The sequence below is a fragment of the Megalobrama amblycephala genome, unplaced genomic scaffold (assembly GCF_018812025.1).
Source record: "Megalobrama amblycephala isolate DHTTF-2021 unplaced genomic scaffold, ASM1881202v1 scaffold253, whole genome shotgun sequence".
NCBI classification, from domain to species: domain Eukaryota; kingdom Metazoa; phylum Chordata; class Actinopteri; order Cypriniformes; family Xenocyprididae; genus Megalobrama; species Megalobrama amblycephala.
In genome coordinates, this window is record NW_025953340.1 from 1,174,535 (window position 1) to 1,193,460 (window position 18,926).

At 39.0% G+C, this 18,926-nt stretch overlaps 1 protein-coding gene and 1 long non-coding RNA gene across 6 annotated transcripts in view; one reads left to right on the plus strand and one right to left on the minus strand.

The window, feature by feature from the left end:
* LOC125261066 (membrane-spanning 4-domains subfamily A member 15-like) overlaps window positions 1–18,926 on the minus strand; it is a 101,874-nt gene that overhangs the window by 18,693 nt on the left and 64,255 nt on the right. For 2 of the 5 annotated variants that reach the window (XM_048179621.1, XM_048179622.1), the window contains exons 5-6: window positions 9,938–10,084; window positions 9,493–9,606 (exon numbers count right to left, since the gene is read on the minus strand). In XM_048179621.1, coding sequence (XP_048035578.1) covers window positions 9,493–9,606; window positions 9,938–10,084 — 261 coding nt within the window. Of the gene's footprint in view, window positions 1–9,492; window positions 9,607–9,937; window positions 10,085–11,679; window positions 11,755–11,840; window positions 11,952–12,155; window positions 12,361–16,552; window positions 16,609–18,926 lie in introns of all 5 variants that reach the window. The other 3 variants (XM_048179620.1, XM_048179618.1, XM_048179619.1) reach the window with 3 other exon arrangements.
* Window positions 6,469–9,596, plus strand: LOC125261069. The gene is made up of 2 exons (XR_007183205.1): window positions 6,469–6,607; window positions 9,415–9,596. It is a non-coding gene; the product is annotated as an uncharacterized LOC125261069 (long non-coding RNA).

An 18,926-nucleotide genomic window follows, 5' to 3' on the forward strand; every position in this document is an offset into this window, starting at 1 on the left:
ACACAAGAAATGGATGGTCACTTCAGTGCGCCAGAGGGATTAGGGGCCCACGGAGATGGCCTTGACAGGAAAGCCCTAACCGTGATCCTCAGGGCTCGCTGATGGAGAGATGATAAAGTGCAGCTGGTATTGTGTATCTATTCTGCAGAAAATGAGCATGCTGAAATCCACCCATATGTGGTGGGTGTTAATGTCAAGCTCTGATTCATGTAAATGATCAGTAATAGTAGTCTATTAGATTCTTCTATTAAATGCTAGTCAAAAAAAAAAAAAAAAAAGAATGGACAGGTTATTGCAGATTACAGCTGAACTTGATAAATCTAAATTTAAGTGACTAGAAAATTTAACATACCTTATTATTGTAAAACGATTCGTCAGGGTCCAAAAACAAAATCAATGAAGCCATTATAGAAATGCCTGAAATTTATAGCACTTATGATGTTCATTCCAAGTGAAGCCTTTACCTATGGGCAGAAAACAATAATTAAAAAAAAAAGTTAACAAGAAATGTATCCAGTGTGTTAATGCAGATCATGAAACAATATATATGCAGCCCTATAATAATAAATAATAAAGTCGCAAGTGTCAATTTTTGGGGTCCAAGTACAAATGATTCGAGAAGACAATACATTTATACAATGGCATTATTTCTCTTCAAGTCTTAAAATTTCTAAGTAATATTTTACAATAGATAAATAGTATTTTCTCTTCATTGTAATTGGATAGAAATACATTTATTCATGTCTGGCAACTTGACATGTTTTCTGTATTCTCATTAGGGCAACATACGACACCCTTCCGAGCCCAAAAAACCTCCACCAATGGCTTGGAACAGAGCAATCCTGTGACCTCTGCGGGACTATCAATGCCTCACTCCAGCATGTTCTATCGGGCTGTAAAACAGCACTGACGCAGGGTCGGTTCAGATGGCGGCACGACCAAGTGCTCAATAAGCTGGCAGAGGTGCTGGAGAAATGTCGGCAGGAGGCAAACAATCAGAGTCCACTAGAGAGCCGATTCAGGATCCAATTCCTCAAGCAGGGGGAACCCGCAATGCATACCAGCAAGAGACCACCCGCCAAGGTATTAACATCAGGGGCGGGGTGGAAGATGGAAGTAGATCTGGGAAGGCAGCTCCAGTTTCCACAGGAGACATGCAGCACCACATTAAGACCAGATGTGGTGCTGTGGTCTGCAGTTGTGAAGTCAGTGATACTGATTGAGCTTACAGTGCCATGGGAGGAGGGACTGGAAGCTGCATATGAGAGAAAGAAAGCGAAGTACGCAGACTTGGTCATGGAGTGCAGAGAGAGTGGATGGAGTGCGAGGCTGTACCCGGTGGAGGTGGGAGCCAGAGGCTTTGTGGGCAGATCAACTACATGCCTCCTCAAGGACTTGGGGCTACGGGGAGCCACACTGAGCAGATCCACCAAAGAGCTTTCTGAGGAAACGGAGAAAGCAAGTCACTGGCTCTGGCTGAAACGACGAGACAAGGCTTGGGGAGTAACATCTAATTAGGGTTTGCTGCAGGGGGTGTCAGGGAGACGTCCCTGTGCACTGCCCCGCCACCAGGAGACGTTCCGGGTCAAGGGGCGAAACGTTAATGAGCGGTGGTCCCCAGCTGAAGACCCTGCAGCTAATCCAGGTGGTATGCGGTCAGGTTTAGGCCTGCCTCAGGGAAGAGGACGCCCCTGCCATGCATAGTCCAACACAGGCACCGTAGGAGGTGCGACAGGCCTAAGGCCCAGCAGAAAGACCATCTCGCTGTAATGAATGATGTATCATGTAAAAAATAAACTAAATGTTTAATCTTACATTTAGTTTCATCCTGTTTTGGACACTTTGTTTAATCTTGCATTAAATAAAATTTGTTGCTTGGATCCCTGAAAATAACAAGCAATATGTACATACCAAACACAGACTGGAGGGTCCTTTGACATGGAGTGCATTTTCTGTAGCAATGCTCAATGATCCTGTGGTAATGTACTGAGAAGAGAGAGAAAGGACGATTCTGTTAGAATATTTGGCTTATAAAAGACAGAACTGTACTTAATTGTATAAAGATTGCTCACAACGAGAGAATCCCAGTAAGGAAGTCCACTGAAGACAAAGTTGGATTCTGCATGGACAGTAGAAACAATGTCAAACAGGAGAGTCAGCAGGCCGATCATTATCTGGACAGTCTGAGTAAGACCAGAAAACAGATACTTATTGCAGGGGTCATAATTAATCACAGTTTTCAGCTGAGCAGAGTTGTCAGAGCTGCACAGCAAAAAGCGCTCAATTTGACAGTTTGTTAATGTTTGTACTTCTGCTTTTTTGGATTTGTTCCCTTAAATTTCCTCCTTCACACTGACAGACACATATGATAAGCAATTATTGAAAGATTTCTCACCCCAAGTGCTTTTGGTTTCCCTTTCAGAAATGCCTCAAGTCCTTGAGGAAATGAAGCTGCCTGTGGGATATGAACAGTCACTGGAGCATTTGTCCCTCTTTCAGCTGGTGCCGTTTGTTCTGATGGCTGAAACTGGAAGATCAGCGTCCCAGAGTTTGTGGGTATGATGGTACTGGACATTCTTGTTTCTGAATATGAGATTGACCTGTACAAAATCACAGTTAATCAAGACATATTAAAACATGTGAAGGATAAAAATATAAAATACCAGTGTATTTATTCAAATATTATATGTTAACATTCATCATTATAATGAGCAATCTGTGGTCTTCATATTCTGGAAAAACATATGAAAGCTGTCATGCCACAGAATTATTGATAGCTAGAGTAACTCCATGAGGCCTTGAAAACAGAGAATCTTCACAGATATTACACTGATCAGGCATAACATTATGAGCACTGACAGGTGAAAGCAAATAACACTGATTATCTCTTCATTACGGCACCTGTTGGAGGGATATATTAGGCAGCAAGTGAACATTTTGTCCTCAGAGTTGATGTGTTAGAAGCATTCTGCTGGGAATCCCTGGGTCCTGCCATCCATGTGGATGTTACTTTGACACATAGCACCTTCCTAACCATTTTTGCAGACCTTGTACACCCTTTCATGAAACGGTATTCCCTGGTGGCTGTGGCCTCTTTCAACAGGATAATGCTCCTGCCACAAAGCAAAAATGCTTCAGGAATGGTTTGAGGAGCACAACAACGAGTTTGAGGTGTTGAATAAGCCTCGAAATTCCCCAGATCTCAATCCAATCGAGCATCTGTAGGATGTGCTGAACAAACAAGTCCGATCCATGGAGGATCCACCTCACAACTTACAGGACTTAAAGGACCTGCTGCTAACATCTTGGTCCAAATACCACAGCACGCCTTCAGGAGTCTAGAGGAGTCCATGCCTCGAAGGGTCGGGCTGTTTTAGCAGCAAAAGGGGGACCAACACAATATTGAGAAGGTCGTCATAATGTTATGCCTGATCAGTCCATATTACAAACAACTCATGTTTAAACTGATCTACAGCATTTAGGGCATTTAACAGTTGCTGTATTTCAAACAGATAAACAAAAGTGCTCTACCACCATCATAAATCCACACATTACTAATGAAAGATAAATCCAATCAGCCTGACTTTTCTTTCTCGGTTTCTCCCTGTTTTCTCTCTCTCTGGTCTTCAAGGATGCAAGAGTGAGAGGAGAAAACTGCTGTCCTCCACTGTAATATATATTCCCATTCATAATATGATTAAATTAAATCTTACTTAATTTGTCTTTGTTGTATTTTATATAATTTGAATGGTTTGGAAACTGTGACAATGATCATCACAGTCATAACATTTATTGTTTCTTCATGCTTCAATTCACTCAAATTCACTTTATTCAAAGATGATGAAGACAAAAAACAAAATTTAAATCCTTAAATTCCTTTAAGACTACCAAGAAAAGTTTTTTTTTTTTTTGGTAAGAAGACTTGCATTTATGTATAATTTGAATAATAAAATAAGAAGAGCAGCTAACAAGTTAATCTTTCCTTATTTGTAACAAAAACTCATGAGGTAATAAACACCTTCCCAATCAGAGTCATTAACAAATTGATCAAATAATCAGTAGTGCAAGACTTATCCTCTAGTATGCTGTTAAAAATGAAGCGAGGAAGCTGGATCTATATGCTGATTAAATGTGGTTCAATAAATCAAAAGCTGAAACATAATCCATGAAATGAACATGGAAACAGCACAAAGTCCAGGAATACAAGCAACAGCAGATGTGAGACAGTGGCCAACACAGGGCTAAAATACATGACTACTCGAGGGAAAACAGGGAGCACTAATATTTAATTAGGGTGGGGAAGCAGTAGAAGAACTACAAAGACCAAGTACAAGACTACAAAAGGACAGGAAATCATGAACAATACAAAATACAAGAACAAACATCTGTCAAACTAAAACAGTACTGTCACTCAGAAACAGGGGATGAGACACAGGTATTCACTGAGCTGGTGTTTATTGACATAACAGCAGTGGTAACGCGAGCTGGTGAGCAGAGGCCGTTTCAGGAAGGAGGTTAAGTGAAAACTCTGAGTATGTTAACCCTGAAATGAGGGAAACTCTGGGTTTTAAATCTAAATTAAGTGCATTTTACTTTAGTAAATTTATCTGCCAGTGGGGTAATAAAAATAATCTTAATGCAAATGTCTATTTACAGTGGCGTTGGCAGTAGCGCGTAAGGCTTCTAGTGATTTTGGACTAACCTCACACGAGGGCACCACAAATGTAGTTATTTATGGTCTTAAAAACAGCTACGTTTACATGGGAAATAGAACAGATCACTATTTTCACTGTGTAAATAGCATCTATCGCTCGATGGTAGGTTTTTATAAGGAGCTTGATAGAACTGACAGGTGCAGCTGGTTAGAACTGGTTTAGAACTGATTTTGCTTGTTCTGAATGAAATACAACTGAAGAGGAAAACTGCTCTTGTAGATCAGTTTTTAAAACAGCATGTGCAGGAAAAGCAGATAATTTCACTGGCAATTTGTCTGGAAAATGGTGATTATCTTAAAATCATACATTAGTAAAAATGAAAGGCCTCCGAGTTGGTCAATTTTTAGATAAACTCACTCGTTATGGTGGGAATTTTGGCGAAAGATCGTATGTCCATGCATACGTGTATGCTTGGCTTAAGACATGCCGCATCCTCAAACTTGACATGGGAGCTACTGTGAACTTGCAGGTGGCTGTTAAAGATCTCAAACAGGTACGGACTGTAATCCAATCCCCTATATAGTCTGTGGCAACAGAGACAGTGGAGGTGGATGGCTGAGGATGTTCAGACTGCATGTTATCAAAAATGAGCTTAGAAAGTCCTCATCCCTAAAGTCACAACAAGGAGTTGGATGAAACAGAGGTTCTGCTCCCAGAGGTCAACAAATTCTTGACTCTTATGTTCTGCCATGGCCTTGTAGAATGAGGAACTGAATCTGTATTGGGATTGGATTTGGGATTTTGTGAATCATGTGCATAACATGCTTGTCTCTTCTCTTTTTTCTGCTCTTGTTTTTCCTCTTCCTTCAGTGATTCTGCTTGTTAACAGCAGGTGTTCATCACTAATGTTCAATCATCACTCGATTAACCACTTCATTATTGGACAGTGTTTATTCATCACTGAAAACACTAAAAGCACTCATAAATTTAACCAACAAGTGGAAATTGGTTATTTTGCATTTGCATTTTCGTTTTTCCAGCTTGAAATACAAAGTCGAAGCAACGTCACGGAATCTGACGTAGAAGCGGAGAAGCAAGAATCTACATCACCCTGAGCACTTTTCTGTATTTATTCATGAAAAATAAACTTTTTCAAACCAATCACTGCGCTGTATTACGCATGAGATTTCAAGATCTTTACGGCAACCTGTCAAGATAAAAGTTTGGGTTAACTAATATAGCCCTATTACTAGAGTAGTATTATGTACTGCTATTGTATGGTAGACTGTATGTGTTAATTACGTACTACTACTACAACAACTAATAATAATACAATAATTATTACGAATATTTTTGAAGAAATAATCACAATTTTTCATGAAAATAACAGATCCAATCCTCAAATCAAGAAAGAAAAGAAATCAGACTTTATCAGGACAGACTGGTGTTTGGCCTACTCTAATCTCTGATTTTGTTTTTCAATCCCAAAACAGGAAGCCTGCTACTGAAGGAGACACAAAGGACTGAGACTTTGAGGAATAATTTTAATATTTTCTTTTGCTTTTCATGTTTTAAACATTCAGTTTGTATCAGTAATATTTGTTAAGGCATTTAAAGACTTTATTTATTATCTCTAAAGTAAAAAAAGAGTGAGTTTCACTGATTATCAGGTAGCATTGTTGATGTAAAGCAAATTGTGAAACAGTATCTCGTCTTGAATAGTAATTGTTTACATAAGAGTGACTAATAAATCTGTTACTATATGAACCAGTGATTACATTCATATCCTATTTTCAGTGAAATGAAAGCAGAGATAAAGGACAGTAAATAAAAATAATACAGTAAATAAAGTAATATTTAGGAGCAGAACATTAACTGTATTGTGGGGGATTTTCTGCAGGATGGTGAGGCATGGAAGAGACGCTGCCCAGAGGAATCTGCAAGAAAAACAGGTGTGCCATCAGCTTCAATGGTTATTTATTGATAATACTAATAAGTTCTTGAACATAATAATTTTATATTATACTGTGCAAAGTCTTAAGCACGTTAGTATTTTCACCCAAAAAAAAATTTATTCAGCCACTATATTTTGCTGTAGTGGGAAATATCAGTTTGCATTTCCAAACATTCATTTTGCCATTAATTGTAGTAATCCAGTGAGTTTTTTGTAAGCACAAGGAGTATGATAACAGCCGGTGCTCCACACGGAGATCTGATCTCACCATCATCAAATCCGTCTGTGATTACATGAAGAAACAAATGAAACTGAGACAAACTAAATCCAGAAGAACTATGGCCATGTCTCCAAGATGCTTACAGAAAAAGATACAGTACTGTGAGATGTTTTAGGCACATGTGTAAAAATGCTGTAACGTGAGGATGCCTTCAAAAATACGGTCATAGATTTTATTTATCAATTAATTTCTATTAACTAAATCAAATCAATATTTGGTGTGACCACATTTTATGAAAAAAGCTTTTTCCATACACTTGGCCGTTTCAAAGGTATCTTTGCAGGAAGGTTTCTTCAAGCATCTTAGAGACATGGCCACAGTTCTTCTGGTTTTACTTTGTCTCAGTTTTTTCTCAGGTTTCTTCATGTATTCACAGACGGATTCGATAATGGTGAGATCAGATCTCCGTGTGGCTGTTGTCTGACTAGATTATTACAATTCATGGCAAGAGGAATGTTTGGAAATGTAAACTGATATTTCCTACTGACACACTTCAGCAAAATATATAAATGTATATATATATATAAATGTATATATATATATATATATATATATATATATATATATATACACACGGACAAATTGTTGGTACCCTTCATATGAACAAAAAAGGCTGTGAAAGCATCATTAATCCTTTAGAGTTAGTTTTTTTAATTCTCAAAACTCGAACATTTCATTGAAGTATAAGTATTTAAAATGGGGGGAAAATCTCATTATGAAGTAAATGTTTTCTCTGATACACGTTGGACACAAATAACGGTACCCTTTTATTCAATCCTTTTTGCAACCTCATTTTCCCAAGATAACAGCTCTGAGTCTTCACTTATAATGCCTGATGAGTTTGAAGAACACCTGACAAGAGATCAGAGATCATTCCTTCATGCAGATTCTCTTCAGATTCCAGCTCCATGTTGGTGCTTCTTCTCTTCAGTTCATTCCACTCATTCTCTTTAGGGGTTCAGGTCAGGGGACTGGGACGGTCATGGCAGAAGCTTCATTTTGTGCTCAGAGACACATTTTTGTGTTGGTTTTGGTGTTTGTTTTGTATCATTGTCCTGATGGAAGATCTAACCACTGCCCATTATTGGATTTCTAGAAGAAGCGGTCAGGTTTTTTATCCGTTAGTATTTGCTAAAACATGTATCTGAACAAGATGTCCAGGACCTCCATGGCAAGGCAAGGCAAGGCAATTTTATTTGTATAGCACATTTCATACACAATGGTAATTCAAAGTGCTTTACATAAAGAAGAATAATAAAGATAAAACATAAGGAATAACAGTAAAACAGAGAATTTTGCTATCTGGATGGAAGAGCTAGGAAGTCTTAGGGAGTTTTTTGTTGTTGTTGTAGTCCAGCAAAACAAATAGGCCCACAGCATTAAAGATCCAGCAGTATATTTAACCGTGGGTATGGGGTACTTTTTATCCATGTGTGCACCAAACCCATCTGGTGGGTTTGCTGTCAAAAAGCTCTTTTTTTAGTTTCATCTGACCATAGAAGCCGGTCCCGTTTGAAGTTCCAGTCGTGTCTGACAACTGAGTATGTTGGAGATTGTTTCTGGATGAGCAAGGAGGATTTTTCTTGAAACCCTCCTGAACAACTTGTGGGGATGTAGGTGCTTTTGATAATTTTTTTTTGGCTTTCTGAGATTCAAGACTCAACTAATCTCTGCAATTCTCCAGCTGTGATCATTGGAGAGTCTTTGGCCACTCAAACATTCCTCCTCACCACACATTAGGACAATTTAGACACACATCGTCTTCCAGGCAGATTTGTAACATCTTTAGTTGACTGGCTTCTTAATTATTGCCCTGATGGTGGAAATGGGGATTTTCAATGCTTTAGCTATTTTCTTACAGACACTTTCTATTTTGTGAAGCTCACCAATCATTTGCTGCACATCAGAACTATATTCTTTGGTTTTACTCATTGTGATCAATGATTAAGGGAATTTGGCGTTTGTGTTTACTCATGTTTATACTCCAGTGGAACAGGAAGTCATGGCTGGACAACTTCATGTTCATGATCACCCTGGCGTAATAGAAATGTTAATATGGATGGGAATATATTTGGGGAGATATTTTACTCATAAGAATTTCTAAGGGTACCAACAATTGTGTCCAATGTGTATCAGAGAAAAACATTTATTTCATAATAATTTATCCAGTGTCCAGTTAGACTGGGACTACAAGCTTCTCTTACCTCTGATTTGGTAAGATCATGGAGATCGTGATTGGGTCTAAAGGCATAGGACTGTGGAATTACAACTTGGTGAACATTCGGCACCTTTGGAGAAATGCACATGTAGTGTTTTATACCTTCTTACTGTGATATAAATTCAATAACATTGGCAGACAGTTCCAGTATTACAGGTTTATAGACAGAACTGTATTTCAAACGGAAATGGAAAAAAGGAAAAGACAAAAATCCTGCTGAAGTGTTTTGGTGTGGAAACTTGTGCCTTTGTGCAGATTATTGAAACTGAAAAACTACCCATCTTTCTGTTTATCTGCAATGTCCTAGCAACCACCCAGAACACCCTAGCAACTGCCTAGTAACCATAGTGGCCACTCATCTTCTTGACCTGAACACATAACTCACCTGAGGAGAACAGCAGGCGTTGGCTTTACAGGCAAATGCTGACAGACAGATGGAGATGATGAACTCAAGGAGAGTGAATACCAAAGACACACCACTGATCCCCCGGAAGAGTGTCTGAGAAAAGAGGGTCATCATTAGCACAAATATTAATCAAATAAATGATAGTTACTCACACTGGTAAACTGACTGAAAGTGCAGATTGTACAATCCTTGAGGTTCATTTGGTAATATAACAAACTAGAATGAGTTTACAATTAATGTGTAATGTTAATTCCTTCTTGCAGTATAAATGTTAAGTAATAGTAGGAAGTATATCAGATTCTTTTATTAAAAGTCAGTAAAACAGAATGGACAGGTTAGTGCAGATTACAGCAAACAACTTTACTGACAACACAGTGATCTTATAGTAATTACTAAATAGAAGTGAATAGAAAACTTAACATACCTCATACTTGAAAGCCGAATAATAATAACATTGATAACCACTGCAGTAAAAGTCCAATGGTCCAATTATCAATTCCAGTGAAAGTATAATAATGGAAATGCCTGCAGTTATAGCACTTATGATGCTCATTCCAAGTGAACCTTTCACCTATGGGCAGAAAACAGTAATAAAAAACAAGTTAATAAGTTTGGAAGCACTTTACCCAGTGTGTTAAAGCAGATCATGAAACAATATATATGGAGCATTATGAAAATAAAAGTTGCAAGTGGCAATAATCGGGGTCCAAATACAAATGACTCGAGAAGACACAATATATTATACAATGGCAATATCTCTCTTCAAATATAATAAAAGTCTTAGAATTTCAAACATAATACAGGTGTCTCTGTATGGAACTATTCTTCTATGTACTATTTTACAACAGACAAATAATATTGTCTCCTCATTGGATAGAAATACATTCATTATTGACTGGCACCTTGACATGTTTTCTGTATCGTAAAAATAAAGGTCATTTGGAGATCACTGATTTCTTTGCATCTGATTAGACTTCACAAAGCTTTATGAAAATATAATGAATTTTTTGCATAGTCAATCAAATTAACCATTTATAAAGATTTTATCCCGTGCCTCCCTCTTGTGGACAACATTAGCATTATGGTCTCTGATTCCCATTGATATAAAAGACTGTTAGCAGCACTCCTTAGCATCAGAAATTAATGACATTTTGCATGTTTACTCAGAATGTTTTGTTGTCCAAGTGTACCAAGTTTTGTGACTTTTGGACTTTGCGTTCACAAGATATAGGCCAATTAGCCATTATGCGCCACACTCAGAAACATATCAGCCAGTATCTCCCCAAGGATAAAACAAATTCAAATTCCTTTGATAACTTTTTTAACACTATGGTCTGGGGATGAAGCATGCTAAGTTAAGTTTGAATTGAATGCATGACAACTAGAATCGCCACTAAAGATTAGATACGTTATGTGCGAACACATAATCCAGCTCTCTTTCGCGACTCCTTGTGATTAAATGCACACACAAACTGATTTCAAAATAACCATCTTGAGAAGTATTCCATATACAGGTGGTTATGTGAATGTAAACAGAGAAAGAAATCAAAATCATATTGGTTCCCTGTACATTCATGCATTGTTAAATTTATGCAGCGAACACTATGTATGCACTGAAATTATACCTAATTATTAAATTTCTGTAACTGAATACTACAGTTAGATCTAACTGTAGTATCTTAGTTTGGCTAATAGTTTTTGCTGTGGTATCGAAGTACTTAAAGTGTTCTATAAGTAATAAATGGAATGCAAAGTTACATTTGTCTCAAACCCCCTATTTTTATTTTATTTGCTGATCTGAAAAATGAGGCGCAAGTTACAAGGAAACCATGATATGATTTGAACCGTGAGTTTGTTGTGGTCTTTGTTAAACTTTAGTTAACATTAAGACACATATGCACAGGAGTTATAATGCTGAGCTTCTTTACTAGCATGCATTGAACTTAACTCGCCCAGTTGGCAACATGCCATACACCAGTGGGTCATACCAACTACATGAACTGTATGGGGGTGTCCTGGTCAGAACCATTCACTGCATATACTACAGAGTTTTGAGATTCATTGCACCATTACAGCAAATACTAGTCCATTCATAAACATGGGTGTTGTCTTTTGACAACTTGATGGTGCTTGGACCCCTGAAAATAACAAGAGATGTGTCCATACCAAACACAGACTGGAGGAGCCTTTGACATGGAGTGCATTTTCTGCAGCAATGCTCAGTGATCCTGCGGTAATGTACTGAGAGAAGAGAGAAAGTGTGCTACAGTTAGAATATTTAGCTTATAAAAGACAGAACTGTACTTAATTGTATAAAGTTTGCTCACGATCAGAGATCCCCAGTAAGGAATACCACTGAAGACAAAGATGGATTCTGCATGGACTGTAGACACAATGCCAAACAGGAGAATCAGCAGGCCGATCATTATCTGGACAGTCTGAGTAAGACCAGAAAATATATAAAATGTATATATAAATATATTGCAGGGGTCATAATTAATCACAGTTGTCAGATCTGCACAACAAAACCCGCCCATCTCAACAGTTAATGTTTGCACTACTGCTTTTTTTTTATTTGTTCCTTTCATTTCCTCCTTCACACTAACAGACACATGATAATGAATTATTGAAAGATTTCTCACCCCAAGTGCTTTAGGTTGTCCTTTCAGAAAGGCCTCAAGTCCTTGAGGAAGTGAAGCTGCCTGTGGGATATGAACAGTCACTGGAGCATTTGTCCCTCTTTCAGCTGATGCCGTTTGTTCTGGTTGCTGAAACTGGAAGATCAGCGTCCCAGAGTTTGTGGGTATGACGGTACTGGACATTCTTGTTTCTGAATATGAGATTGACCTGTACGAAATCACAATTGACATGAAACTCCATGTGAAGAATAAGAACATAAAATACCAGTGTATTTATTAAAATATTTTATGTTAATATTCATTATTATAATGAGCAATCTGTGGTCTTCATATTCTGGAAAAACATATAAAAGCAGTCATATCACAGAATTATTGATAGCTAGAGTAACTCTACGAGGCCTTGAAAACAGAGAATCTTCACAGATATTACACCGATCAGGCATAGCATTATGAACACTCACAGGTGAAGTGAATAACACTGATCATCTCTTCATTACGGCACCTGTTAGTGGGATATATTAGGCAGCAAGTGAACATTTTGTCCTCAGAGTTGATGTGTTAGAAGCAGGAAAAATGGGCAAGCGGAAGGATTTGAGCGAGTTTGGCAAGAGCCAAATTGTGATGGCTAGACGACTGGGTCAGAGCATCTCCAAAACTGCAGCTCTTGTGGGGTGTTCCCGGTCTGCAGTGGTCAGTATCTATCAAAAGTGATCCAAGGAAGGAACAGCGGTGAACCAGTGACAGGGTCATGGGCGGTCAAGACTCACTGATGCCCGTGTTGTCCAATCCAACAGATGAGCAACTGTAGCTCAAACTGCTCAAGAAGTTAATGCTGGTTCTGATAGAAAGGTGTCAGAATACACACGTATGGAGCTGCATAGCTGCAGACCAGTCAGGGTGCCCATGCTGAACCCTGTCCACTGCCGAAAGAGCCAACAGTGGACACGTGAGCATCAGAACTGGACTGCGGAGCAATGGAAGAAGGTGGCCTGGTCTGATGAATCACGTGGATGACCGCGTGTGTGTGCGTCGCTTAGCTAGGGAACACATGGCACCAGGATGCACTATGGGAAGAAAACAAGCCGGTGGAGGCAGTGTGATGCAGTTCTGCTGGGAAACCTTTGGTCCTGCCATCCATGTGGATGTTACTTTGACACGTACCATCTATCTACCTAAGCATTGTTGCAGACTACGTACACCCAGCGGTTGGCTGTCAGGGCCATGACATGTGTGTCATCAGCCAATCAAATTTTGATGTGTAGTGACAGAACGCCCCAAAGGGCCCAGCCATGTGTCCTGCATTAACCCCCGCTGATGTCATTATCAGTTTTAACTTTTAGTGGGTTGTGAGCGATGTAAGTGTACTAAGCAATGGCCATAGCCTTCACACCTCTTACCGATCCTGTTTTCAATCTCTTTTATGTCCCCTTTTCAAGGCGCTCATTTGGAGAGAAGAAAGAGATCATTTCAAAAGCAAGACCTACATCTAATCTGGGCTGATCAAGGCAGAGAAAAGGTTTTGTGCGGCACTTCACTGAGGGTACGACCACTATGACTGGCTAACAGCTAACACTGAGTGGAACAAGCTATTTTGCTGGCCATGTTTGCCTTTTAATACCAGAGAGGGAACATGGAACAGTACGAGTTTGAACAGCCTTAATCACCAAGGCAGCTATCAAACTCCAGGCATCCGAACATCACCTTACAGCGGTGGTACATTTGAAGACCTTTGGTGAGTCCAAGGTGGATTTTCAGCTGGATGACCAGTGGAGATGAGAGATAAAAACTGGGACATACTGAAGCGCCTCATTGTGTCACAATCACTGTCAGTTCCTGAACTACACTTCCCATAATCCTCCCTGCCTTGTCACATGCACACTTCACACCTATCATCGTTTGCCACATACACCTGTAGCCTATTATCTGGACTATTTAAGACCCACTCACACACCACCTCATTGTGAAGTCTTGATTCACCCTGTGTTCAATTCTGAGCATTTCCCTGTGTTTATTGTCTGCCTGTTATCGATCCTGTCTGGTTACCCATTTATGATTCCCTGCTGCCTGCCTTTGGACTGTTTATTGTTATCTGGACTGTGAGCTTTTTCTGCCTGCCCTGATCTACTGCCTGTATCCTGACCACGATTCTGCCTGTCCCTTGTTATACCTGTCTGCTCCTGTTGACCCTGCCTGTACGACCATGCTTTAATAAAAGCTTGTGATTGGATCCCTGCCTGAGTCTAGCTTTGTTACACATTGATTGTGTCTTTTTGGGACTGCAAGAATTGTCTTTCGGGACAAGACTAAGGGAAGGAGTCCCTGAATCAAGGTAACTGGTGTTACTGTCTCTGCTATCAGAATACAATGCTGATTTGCGACACCATCTTCCCACAGCCACCATTTTTATGAGTACATTGGGGAAAATTCAAAATGTGATAAATTCTGTTGTTGGGGTGCTAAATGATGGAAATTTGATGCCATTTATGAGAGGACACCCGAGCACAGCCAGAGGCCGAGCAGACTCGCATGCACTACAGATAGCTACACACTGGCACTAATCGTCTTGAAAATCAGGAATTGATTTGAGGAACACAAGCGACTACTGTTTTTTTGCATTGCTGGATGCACAGCTGAACACAAAATTTGAGCAGACATTTCCCGAAGCAGAGCTCAGGAGCCTAGATGAGAGGTATGGCACACAGTTTGACCTGGGCAGACTCAGAGCTGAGCTCAAAGTGATGCACAGCATGACAAACCTTTAGGGGAAGAGTCCAAGTGACCTACTGACATTTATGAGGAGCACGGGGCTTGCAGTCAGCATGTCACAGCTTTATGCCCTCACATGATTGATCGTAACAATACCAAGTCAAGTCAAGTCAAGTCAAATTTATTTATATAGCGCTTTTTACAATTTGTAATTGTTTCAAAGCAGCTTTACATATTAGGAGCACAGAAAAAAGAGAAATGGTTAAAAATAAGCTGTACAAGCAAGCGTGGTAATATGTAACATATACAAGATGGTGCTACATTAAGCCAATGTCGGCTGACTCCCAGGGGTGGATGCAGTGGACACCAGTGTCCACTGCATCATTTGAGTGATCTTTCTAAGTTCTCAAGCTCATCAAAACATATTCACGGAATACAACCAGACAAACACGACTCCCTGCACTAACATCTATTCCATAAAGAAGAAGCTGCTCATTCATCTTAAGCAGGACACACAAATGCATGAGGAGGTCATTGAACGTTTCATCAGAAAGGATCGGAGGATGGATTTCATTTACAAGTAATGGGTGAGTGTTACTTCTTACTGTTTAGGAGAGAGAAAGTTATTGTGGTATTTATTCAGCCGTTTTTGTTAAGGTTGTATCTGATTGGAATTGCTGGAGTTTGGGCAGTAGATGGTGATGCTGTGGTGATATTAAGCTGAACCAGTGCGGTTTGCAAAATGAATGGATGATTGATTCAGCTGCAGGCACCATCTCCTCATGAGATGCGGAAATTCATTCAGCGCGTGACTCACAGTGTTGTTATTGCGGTGCATTGTGGGATTGAATGAGAGCACTCAACATCATCTACTATGGTTTCAGAGACCACTACAAATGGCAGTCCCTTCAAATAATGCCCTATTTTAGGGTATGGGGGCGATTTCGGACACAGCCAGTCTCAGCTCATTAACAGCTTTTCTCCTTCACTTGCAACAGCTGTGCTTCCACCGCCAAGGAACCTGATAATTGTAGTCCCAGACCAGGTGGCCATCTTTGTTTGTAGTCCCCATGCTGCAACCATTTAGATGGCACAAACCTTTTCTCTATGACACAGCCTCTCTTGATGCCACAAGCTCTTATAATGCATAGTGGTGTGCACTGTGGTTGAAGATCAACCTGCAAAAGGCCCTGACTGAAAACCAACAGTACGCTACTGTGTACACACTTTCATAGAAACGGTATTCTCTAATGGCTGTGGCCTCTTTCAGCGGGATAATGCACCCTGCCACAAAGCAAAAATGCTTCAGGAATGGTTTGAGGAGCACAACAAGGAGTTTGAGGCCTCCAAATTCAATCTAATCGAGCATCTGCTGGATGTGCTGAACAAACAAGTCTGATCCATGGAGGCTCCACCTTGCAACTTAACTTGGTCCAGATACCACAGCACACCTTCAGGGGTCTAGAAGAGTCCATGCCTCAACGGATCAGGGCTGTTTTAGCAGCAAAAGGGGAGCAACACAATATTAAGAAGGTGGTCATAAAGTTATGCCTGATCAGATCATATTACAAACAGCTCATGTTTAAACTGATCTACAGCATTTAAGACATTTAACAGTTGCTGTATTCCAAACAGAATAACAAAAGTGCTCTACCACCATTATAAATCCACACATTACTAAATGAAACATAAACCTTGTCAGCCTGACTTTTCTTTTTCTCCTTGTTTTCTCTTTCTCTGGTCTTCAAGGCTGAAAGGGTGAGAGCAGGTGCGCCGTTAACATGGTAGACAGGGGAGTCATGACCCCCGCACTTTTGAAAAGGGCTGCTTCAGTCAGCCACAAACAGTGAAAAACTCTTTATCATGTTTTAGCTCAGGATATTTTCTTTCAAATGAGACTATTTCCACGTTTCTGTGAGCTTCCGTTGGTAAATAATCAACTAAGTTGTTGTGGATGTACAGAACAGGAAATGTGCTATCGAAAAAACACGTGATCTCCAAACGACCTCAAAGCATGCTAGTGCTTTCTGAGGACGTCAATGGTATATAAATCATGGCTGGAACTCAGCATTTGCTGGGACATATATCAATCAAGGCAAACGTCCATTCAGAAACTGAGAAATTTGACACTTCAGAGGCTGATCTCTTCAGATTAGTTCCGGTTGATGCACACAAGCTGCTTTGACTGAAGTTTTCGTGTGGATTTATAGTTTTGATTTCAATAATTACATCTAGAAAGGGAAAGCATTGATAAAAGGGTTTTTTGAAAGCTAAAGTGATCATTGCCTCGGCCAGCTAGTGGAGAGAACTTTGTGTTTGGTATGTATATTTACTATATTACTGCATTTACAATACTTATACTCATTGTGAAAGCACAGCAACCAATCTGATAAACTATTATTTGACAAAAAATGTCAAAACTATGTTTAGTTTGAATGACTCTTGCATACAACATGATAGAGACAAAATTCTTTTTTCCAGTGTTTGCTGAAATCTAGAGGAAATAACCAAAACTGTCTGCAGGGCCTGAGTTATACACTTTCAAAAAATAATTTATAAAAAAAAAAAGCTTTTCAATTTGGGTAGGCCACATACAGGCGGAAATCCCCACTGCTTAGGAGGTTAATGACCAGGCAAGGTTAACATTTGATGGTGGTCTGATGGTGAACCTGAAGTGGTGATACGATATCTATCTATTTTTTTTTTGTTTTTGCACTTTGCTGTGTGTTTTTATAGTACACACTCCTCTAAGATATCGCATCCTGTGTTATGATGCTTTTTACCAGAATTAAAGATAAGTGTTTGGAGCTCAGATGGTTAGGAGGGGCAGCAAAGCTGTCCACTGTTTCCAGGAAATCAAGCCTGAAACTCCAATGTGATATATATTCCCGTTCATAATAATGGGATTAAATTAATTTTTTCTTAATTTGGCTTAGATGTATTTTATGTAACCCACATGCTGGTTTGGAAACAGGCTTGTAAATATTGTTCAAAAATGTGACTTAATGATCAGCACAGCCATAACATGTCTTTTCTACATGCTTCAATTCACTCAAACCAACTTATTCAAAGATGACAGATTTTTAAAGTGCCCCTATTATGGTTATTTCAAATGGTAGAAATATAACTATATATATTTACTATATATTATATATAAGACTACTGAGAAAAGGGTTTTATTTTTATTTTTGTAAGACGACTTACATTAATACGGAAGTACGGAAAAGGATTAGGGCCAAGCAATAATAATATCCATCTCGAGATTAAAGTCATTATGTATCAAGAAAAAACTCATGTTTCAAGAAAAATACTCATTAAATTGAGAAAAAAGTTTAAATAAAATGTTGAGAATAAATGAATTAAATTGAGATTAAAGTCATGTTTCGCGAAAACATTCAATTTTGAGAAAAAAAGTAGATAAAAAAACGGCGAGAATAAACATGAATTCGAACATGTTCATGTGTCATGTTCATTGCATACTGATAGAGGACATGACAGAGTTGGATCAAGTAGTCAAAAAGCTTAAAGGGTTAGTTCAGTAAATGATGACAGAATTTTCATTTTTGGGTGAACTATCCCTTTAACATTGCTTAATGCATTAACAGTGATATTACAAGATCAATTTCTGTACACACCTAATTAATAAACCATACTATGTGCAAATAAACAGATGATCGTGTTTAATTACACGTTAAGCATTTTTCTCCAGAACGCGCATTATAAAGAAGACCGTTAGTGTGTCTTAATGTATAAAGACAGTGGAATTAAAAGTTTAAATTCTCTAAACACCTTATTAATAAACTATGTGCAAATAAGTATAATGACTTCACCCTATAGGCTGGAAGATTGTGTATAAACATTTTGTGTAGCCTGTTTAATAAAGTCTGTGCTTATGTAGGGATATAGATTGTCCTTTTTGTTTCTGTTCGCACATTTACAGTAAAGCACATCAACACCACTTTTTTCATTCTTGAAGTGAACTTTTTGTCTTTATGGTGATTAGATTCACTGTTTTGCTCTGCCGCCTTGAACTTGAGAATATGCCTCGTCTGGTGAGCGTATTGCGCT